The 8,584-nt window shown below is 46.0% G+C and overlaps 1 protein-coding gene across 3 annotated transcripts; it reads right to left on the reverse strand.

Annotated features, from left to right (window-relative positions):
- Window positions 1-912: 912 nt before the first annotated feature.
- On the reverse strand, window positions 913-8,062 carry reps2 (RALBP1 associated Eps domain containing 2). 3 transcript variants are annotated; one of them, XM_061297291.1, is made up of 19 exons: window positions 7,696-8,062; window positions 6,118-6,241; window positions 5,659-5,777; window positions 5,339-5,444; window positions 5,029-5,154; window positions 4,888-4,951; window positions 4,651-4,813; window positions 4,433-4,486; window positions 4,254-4,329; window positions 4,039-4,113; window positions 3,882-3,933; window positions 3,672-3,811; window positions 3,533-3,594; window positions 3,399-3,458; window positions 2,831-2,917; window positions 2,652-2,767; window positions 2,383-2,488; window positions 1,309-1,404; window positions 913-1,183 (listed from the first exon to the last, which is right to left on the reverse strand). In XM_061297291.1, exons 1-18 carry the CDS (start codon window positions 7,915-7,917, stop codon window positions 1,336-1,338), a joined length of 1,821 nt encoding a protein of 606 aa, XP_061153275.1. In that variant the 5' UTR covers window positions 7,918-8,062; the 3' UTR covers window positions 913-1,183; window positions 1,309-1,335. The 3 variants fall into 3 exon arrangements, with proteins under 3 accessions (XP_061153275.1, XP_061153276.1, XP_061153274.1); XM_061297292.1 differs by having other exon boundaries at window positions 1,288-1,404; XM_061297290.1 differs by having other exon boundaries at window positions 913-1,404.
- Window positions 8,063-8,584: the final 522 nt, after the last annotated feature.

An 8,584-nucleotide genomic window follows, 5' to 3' on the forward strand; every position in this document is an offset into this window, starting at 1 on the left:
CCAGCTAAAAGCTCTTCCTGTTGCCACGCTCGTGTCTGCCGCTAGCGCTTGCGCAGAAGTGCAACCTTTGCAAAGCAGCGGCCGGGACAAAGGCCGCCACGACGCACCACAGACTGATGCCATGCCGTCATGCTTCGGGGGACAAAAGGATCAAATTGAGCGCACAAAACATGATAATCTAAGCGCTCGGCGAGGCGAGTTTCGCTTTTTCTTTGGCTTTTTTGCTGACACTTTTTTCATCGAAAACGCAGCAGCCTCCACAAGATTCTGCTGAATGCTCTAAGATGGTAATCAAAAGCCTATTAAGATTAAACAATAAAAGTAACAATTAAATTGAACCATACTGAATAATCCAAACAATTCCAACCGTGATGCATCCTGTAAATAACTCGGAGCCGACAAATGGCCATCACATTTTGTCCCAGCTGTTAGCGTGCAATGCCAAGCAAATACTTCCAAGTGCTATTTATAGTCCAGCTGCTTGCTGCTCATGACACCATCACGCTGTAGTGACGGTGAAGAGTTTTCATGCGGCAACAACGAGGCGCTCTAAAGCAGGTAGTGTGTGAGCCAAGTGTGTCAGAGGATATTTTGGGGACAAACCGTGGCGGAGAGATCTGGGAATACAGCCACCGCTAATGCTGCCGTTGACCTTTTTTTCCCTTCCCGCCTTGTTGTGTCTGTTTGGAAAACATCTGATTTGGCCCGATGTGCGTCGTCGCCATTTCATCTATCCGTATCTGCCTAATAGCCTGAATGGAAACTGCATGTTGATAATTCCATAACGTGCCTGTCGCTTCTGGAATTGGCGATCAGAGACTTTCCTAATTGTCTTTCAAGCAACAAAAGATAAAACACGCAGCTGCTCGACAACAGGTTCCACAGACTCATGAATGGCTAACGTCAAGTGTGAAAAGTTAGCAACTTTATTCATCACTTTGATTTTAGTATAAATTACAGCGCAGTCATGACATCATTGTGACATCATTAGCATGCAGCCCAAGCATGCCCTCATGTCCGCACGCAATCTTTGAGAAGACACAGTAAGAAGAGTCCAAAGCAGCACCTTATCTTTGCATAGCACATCTGCTGTCGTCTTGTGCTGGTTTATGACATTTTGTGCTTTTTTTCAATGTTAGCTCTTTGTCTTGATTTTGTTTGTTTTTTTTGGAAGAGCAGATACCTGGAAAATAAAAATAAAGCACGTTTGACCTCAAACAGACTGAAAAGTAAAACAAAATAATTTCCACCAATCCGATTCCAAATTCCTCCTGATCGCTTGCTCACAGCATAAGATGGTCGAACCACCTTTTTATTTTCCGACTAGTCGCCGGGTCACGTCGAGGCCACGGGACGCAGGAGGTCCAGCTGGCTCTCCAAGGTGACCCTCTGGTGGTGGACGGCCTGCAGCCAAAAGGAAGGAGAGATCACAAAGAGCTTGTAGCTTTACGTGTACCATCCTTCAAAATTTCAACTTGCTCTTGTCACTTTACGGGACGTGTTTTAAGCTCAGGTGGCGAGCCAATCAAAACTCTGCAAGCATCCCCGGGCCTACTTTTAGCCGCCTCGATGCTCACCCCAGCTTTGAACAGGTGATAAAGCCTTGGCAGAAGTCTTCAGCTGATGCTCTCTTGTTTCCAATCAGCTATTTGTTGCATTTGGGACGCGAGCTGTCTCCTATTTTCAAGCGGACAGTTGAGAATGCCCGCGGCCGGTGCGGCCTTCGCGCTCTCTAAATAAAGACGCACACTTGCTATTCTCTCACATTCCAAACAAGTCTTGCAGGATCAGGCGCAGAGGCCAGATGACCTCACGTGTGTCATTCCGTTCGGCGTTGTGCTGCCATCAAACGTTTACGATTGCGCTTCACGCGAGCGCCGACGCTTTCGCCGCTGGATCGTTTACCGGAGGAATGGCGGGAACGCGACAGGTGGGCCGATACTAATGGCTAAACTGCAGTCTTGTTATACTTTGGAACTATGCTTAGATGTCAGTGAATTAATTTAATTTTAAAAAAATATATATTAATCATTTAATCATTTCAAGCCTACATTATAATAAGTATCAAGGTGATTTTACATCTACGTCACATTCTCAAATATCACTGAGGCACATGCCTGCACTATTGCCGACTTGAACGACCCCTTGACCTCAGGCTGTTATGACGAGCACCTTTTGTGTCGCACCAACTTGCCGAAGCGTCGGACGGACTTTCTTGCGTTTGGCTGAGAAGTGTCTGAACACCATTAAAATGTGAAAAATCGCACGGCTGTGCTTGGGAAGAGAAGACTGGCGGAATGTCAGCAATGCTTTGACTCCCATGGCAAATGGAAGCCCGAACGGCACTGATTGATAAAAGATAAAAATTTTATTTCGGCCTACCTTGAGCTGCTGCTGCAGCTCACTGTTGAGTCGTGTCAACACGGCGTTGGTTTCCTTATTTTTGCGGATTGCCATCTGGATGTCCCTCTTCTGCCTGGATGGCGTTCTGTGAGGGACAAACATACTTGATGCCGCTTCATCTCAGACCAAACAACAAACCGTGCAAATAAATCCTCCGCAATCTGTCTTTGTTTGCATGGGATTGGCACTTCAGATAAAAAAAAAAAGAACCAAATAAAAGTGATGCGTTAGAAATATTAGTGACTAACTTTTGAGCGTGTTTTAGAAAAGATCCAGTAGGTGGCGCCAAGCACTCCACATTCTGGCTGTCCGGCCGAAACTTCCTTCGACCCGGCTTCTGCGGAGCTTGATTGGGACTTGGCTCCTGCAAGTTACAATAAGAATGAAATTACACAACAAAAAGCAGAGATGTCAAATAGTTTTCAACCTGTTGGGAAGCTTTGGACAAGTCTTCGCTACTTTGATTCAATCTGGAGCGTAAGCAGGGTTCTTCGGGTTTCACACCGCTTTCCTCCTGCAAAACACAGCACATGAAATGAGAATCAGAATTTGGTTGAAAAACAAAAAAAGTCCTGATTGGCACCTTTAAGCTCTCGACCCTTATAAGATACTTCACCCGTGAATTTCTTATCGTGGATTGAAAGATTAATTCTGCCGAGTTAAAGTCGGCTTCGTTTCCTTCTCATCGGGTCGGATTGGGTGGATTGAACACGTTCGTTGGTGTCGGCGAGTTAGCTGACGTCATACTTGAAGCGCTTTTCAGTCACGCTGATGGCTTAAACAGCCTCACGGAGCTACGGCTGATTGTACCAGGGGAAGGGGGGGAGGGAGGAAAAGTGAAAACCAGGACATTGCCGAACTCCAGGCTGTGAAAGTCGCTTTGGAGTAGAAGACAAAGATGGGGTGGAAAATCTCGCCCTCGTCATGTCGTCAATTATCCTAATTATTGTTTTTGTTAATGAGCCGCCATGAAGAGACATCTGATGTGGGCTCACCTCTTGTCGGAAGCGACTGAAGTCTGCAAAGTTGGGCTGCTGTGCTTTGGTCGGTGGAACCTGAGATCCGAGTGATTTTAATCATGATCATGGAATTATTTAGATTTGTTTGATTTCAAAAAGTCGAATCAAACCTGGGAGGCGGACGGTCTGGGAGGTAACGCTGGAGGAGGGGGAAACCATCCACTCTTCAGCCCTTTCAAAAATAAAAAGGACCACCAGTAAGCTCCTCAATAAAACCAGAAGTCTGTTGTTGAAGTGGGTGACAGTCACCTGGCGCCCCCTGTTGGAAGAGCTTGTTGAGGTCCAGTGAGGAGGCTCTGGAGTGGCTTTTCTTCTGAGGTCGAGGCGGAGGCGTGGGAGGCTCCTCCACCTTCCTCATGGCGTCGTCGATGGAAGTGCTGGAGAATGACCTACAAAAAGCAGAACGCCGCAATTCATGCATTTGCAACCCCGTCACCTGGAATGCGTGGCCATCCCAACCTCGGTCGGGTTTTCATCTTGCAGTGCCGGTCGGGGTCCTGAGACGGCGGCTCTGTCACAAGAATCACGCGGGGAAAAAAAAAAGTGTCAGCTCGTGGGTTGACGTTGATGAGGGTTCATTGTTTTGAATTTATAACGACGCATTTCTTTGCATCACCTGGTCTGTGGGAAAAGGTGGCCAACTGCAGAGTGGAGCCTTCTTTTAACGTCTCCACACCCCTGAAACTGCATTCTGAAATATTACAATGAGCAGTAAAAAAAAAAAAAAAGTCCATCGGGTCAAAATCAGTAATAATAAATATGCAGGATTTGTGTATTTTTTATTCTCTGTGAGAGCGATTTAAGATCAAAGGGAATGAATCTTTCACAAACCTTGTTTTTTACTGATTTCCTCTTTGGAATCTTGTTTGCTCTTCGCCACACTTGGTAGGAGCTTGGCGCTTGGATCCTACAACCAACAAGAAATTTGTCAACTGGAGTTATTTTAAGGGCAACATCGCCCCCTGGAGGAATCTACGAGGCACTGCAAATTAAAAGACATTTGAGTTTACCGTCTGATGGAGTCCAGTTTCGCCATCCTCAAAGACGATCCGACGCCGTACATGCTGGGGGGGAAAAAATCCGCCACAGGTGCTATGCATTAGCCTGTCTATGGCGTTTTTCATTCATTGTTAGCAGGAAGCTAAACGGACATGTTTAAAGGAAATAAAACATTATATTCAAACGGGAGTGGCATTAATCAACTTCCCTCTAACTCATCTTCACGTACTTCAAGGGGGACGTCGTCATTCGTTGGTCCGAATTTGGGATGTAAGCCAAGGGGAAGGCTCTCGGGAAGAGGGTAGCCGTTCTTGCGGGCCACAATCAAGTGGAAGGCGGCGCAGAACTCCGGGAAGGTTAAAGCTCCATCCCGGTCCACATCGCTCAGTTCCCTGAGAGGGACAACAGTTAAAAAAATTTAGAAGCTGCAACGGAGGCATTGAATTGAAAGTCAGTCAGCACTTACCAAATGTGCGACAGCTCCGGGATGGGCAGTTTGGACATTGTGAAGAAGTTCTTTGCAACAGCACCTTAGGGGGGGTGAGGGGAAGTTAAATGAATATTCTATGGATAACATAGAAAGAAGAGATTTGGTGGGGCGTTCTACCAAGAATTCGAGCCCCGAGGTCAGGCTGCAGGCTTATAAACTGATTGGTGTAATAGTCGTGCTGTTCCTCTGTGATCCTCCAGGGATCGTCGTCATCGTCGTCACACTCCTGGTGGTCAGCCCTCTCTATATTCATTCAATCATAAAGTGCAGTGTATAAAATAAAGATGCAAACATTAATAGATCAATCAACAACTAATCCATTAATTAACTATTCGGAATCCTCGTAATTACAGCCAATTAGTAGTAAATATTCTCAAGATTTTTGGAGTTCTCCAAGCTCGAGTTATTTCCGTCAACTTTGGCATACCCGCGTACGAGTCGGCCATCTGTCTTTGTTTTGGCGTGGCGTACTGGTGGCTGTGGTAAGCCGGCGGGGAGCGAAGTAACGAGCTGCCAGGCGGAGGCGGAAGCTCCTTTAGAAACAGACAAACAAAGCATTTAGAACAATTAAAATGATGAGGAAAAACGGTTAGCGTAATGTCGCTTTTGTCCGTACGCAGTTGCTACAACTTCACGCTTCATTAACGGAACGTTTGGTCCTCGGCTAATCTCTCAAAATGGAAGCTGTGTGTTAGAAACAGACAAAAACAAAATATACATCTCAAGATCCAAAGCATACCACCTGACCTTGTGCTCGGCACCCGAATCCAAACATCGGTTCCTGTCGCAGTGCTGCGCCTCCGTGCTGGCGACGTATCTCATCTCTGGTTCCGTCTTGATCCCCACAAATCTGGGCAGTGGTAGATCTGCAACAGAGAAGTCCTTTTAGGAAGCACTAAAACTAAAAAAGAAAAGTCGAGGAAGTACTAGCGAATCATAAAAGGTGTTTGAACAGTTTGGTGAAATCTACCACTTGAACTATTGCAAAATCGACACACCAAAAACTCCCGAAGATGTTTAAGGCACTTTCCAAAGGCTACGGTCGTGAGGTCACAAAACATTAGGTCACGTTGCGGCATTAAGTGATTGTTGACAGCCGCGAACATAGCAGCGAGCTCTTCCCACGTGTGACCCGCCTAGCCTCCAGATTACGCCGCAATCCCGTCACCGTGAAAATAAACCCTTGAGCTCCCTTTGGGGACTTACTGGCCGATGTGCTCTGCAGGTGGACGGGCAGACCCGCCTGGGCGGCGGCCAGCAGCTTGAGGGCCACGTAGAACTGAGCTGTGCCAAAGTAGCCCATGCGTTTGGCGCCGCACACTTCCGTCACCTGCCAAGAGGACGGAAAATTTGATATCAAATGTGGGAACAACATAAAGCACGTGACCTTTAATCAATCAACATAGAGGACCACCAATAACCCCCCCCGCAACCCTCTACTCTGTTTGGCTGCTAGCAACAATAACTTCATTATATGTGTTCCTGAAAGGTTAATCAAGTTCATCCGCTCAATCGGAATGTGATCCGGGATCTGAGATTTGTCACGAAAGACTCTTAGATTGGAATTACACAACAGGTCAGAGTGCTCAATTCCAAGTCAGAGGCTTAAATCAAGCTACAAGGTCCTGGAATAGAGCTCAGCAGCATTGCTTTATATCTTTTCAATGTTTGCTAGCTGCTTGTTGCTAGGCACAATAATTTTTGTCTCACAGAACAATAGAAAAATAATTGAAATAGGATCTCGTGATCGCCATGTTTAATTGCCGTGACTCATCGCGCACATCCTCAACATGTCTACGCAATTGTGATATCGATGTATCGTAAAAAAGGCTAATTTCCAAAACAACGCTCAGGAGTACAAGTGTCAGCCAGCAGGCATCCTGCCCGAGGGCCAAAGGGCCTGCTGTCAATCAACACCCATCCGCGGCAGACAGGAAGGAAGCCGCATGAGTTCCGCGTCAAACTTCCTGCCGTTGCACACCGAGGGACACAATAGGATGGTGACGGATCCCCGGAAAACCCCAGCGGCATGAATACGCAAATCTGTTCGAACTCCATATATTTATGTGCCTGATGGCTCAGCGAAAAAACTCACAGCACGAAGCTAGTGTCACATAGCATAGCATAGCATAGCATAGCATAGTATAGCATAGCATAGCATAGCATAGCATAGCATAGCATAGCATGCGTTCAAGGATAAAGGATATTGAGCAAATTTGTGGAAAGCATTTTTTAAAGCCAATGTATGTAGAAAATGTTTGCTTTCGTTCTCTGAGCAATTTTTGGTCTGTACACTCCGAAATCACTGCCAAATCCCTCTCCTATTGGATGCACCGTCTGACGTCACAACGATGCTGCTCTCTAATTAAACAGTTTGCCCTTCAAGGGCAGGACGCTGCTAAGACATTAAACGGCCATCTTGTGTATGGCCACAGCGCATTCCATCATCAGTACTATTAAATTGCTATGCTTTCAGAATACAGTCAATTTGGCTTCCAATGAACACTTAGGTTTAATACACTTCTGTCTTTATGTTGGAGAAGATGATGTCACTCAGGGTGTTAAGAATTGATACACTTGGTTTAAAAAGTTTTTGGATTGAACTACAATAAATGTTACACTACAATATTAACCCGTGTTATTCCTTTTTTTTTTTCCAGAACATTTTTGTTTGGTGATTTTTATGACCCCCCCAGTGTTAAATGTTGTGCCTTAGCTAATGATTGTGGAACGCCGTGTTAAGGTGTGCCCCGTTCAGCACCCGAATACCCCCCAAGCCTTCACCTTGTGCAGCACGTCAGCAGGCAGCTGAGACGCCTTGAAGAGCTCTGCCACTTTGGAGGAGGACAGCTGCTTCCCGGAGGGCTCCGTCACGCACACCCCGTGCAGAGCTGAGTAGTACCGCTGCTCGTGCTCATGCACCGGAATCAGACCACCGGCGCACACCGTTGCAGACACCGCGCCGCTGCAACCACCACCGCCGCTGCCACCGCCTTCCTGCTCCATTTGCTTGCCACCACCGCCACGCTACAACCTAGAAATCATACTACACACACCTCGGCTACCGTCCTCACCTCCGCTGCGGATCATCCACCCCTTGCACTGGCAGTCATATTGCCATCAAACTGCAGTGTCACGCCGCGGCTGCTGGGGGCGGTATAGCACCAAAATACATTTTCATTCGTCCACTAAGGTGCATCGCTGCTAAGAACAAAAAGAAACATATGTATGCTACATTTAAAACACTAACATGCCAGAAAAGGGGTAGGAAACAAGCCGGCCCATCTTCTTCCATTACAAATACATTGACGGGGGGAAAAAAAATCTTGAAAACTGGGCATAAACATCCAATAAATCTTTCTAGAAAAAAGGGAGTTGAGGCCACTATTATAATATGTAGCCTATCCCACAAAAATTTGAAGATCAAACACATAAAAAAGTCACATTGATTTAAGAGGAGACCTTGTGTTATATATTTCCCACCAGAAGATTTGTAGAGCCTGGAACTGTTAACAATTCTCCTCTGGAAGTGTTCTCAAATTGCATTTTTTCATACCTTTGGTATTAGAAATAAAAAAATATATATTTTGAAATTCAGTGGTATTAGTCTTTATTTATATAATGTTTGGTCAAATACCCTTTGCGTAGGCTTAGGTTGTCTTGATTCTTCTCT

Source organism: Syngnathus typhle, linkage group LG14, assembly GCF_033458585.1.
Source record: "Syngnathus typhle isolate RoL2023-S1 ecotype Sweden linkage group LG14, RoL_Styp_1.0, whole genome shotgun sequence".
Classification (NCBI taxonomy): domain Eukaryota; kingdom Metazoa; phylum Chordata; class Actinopteri; order Syngnathiformes; family Syngnathidae; genus Syngnathus; species Syngnathus typhle.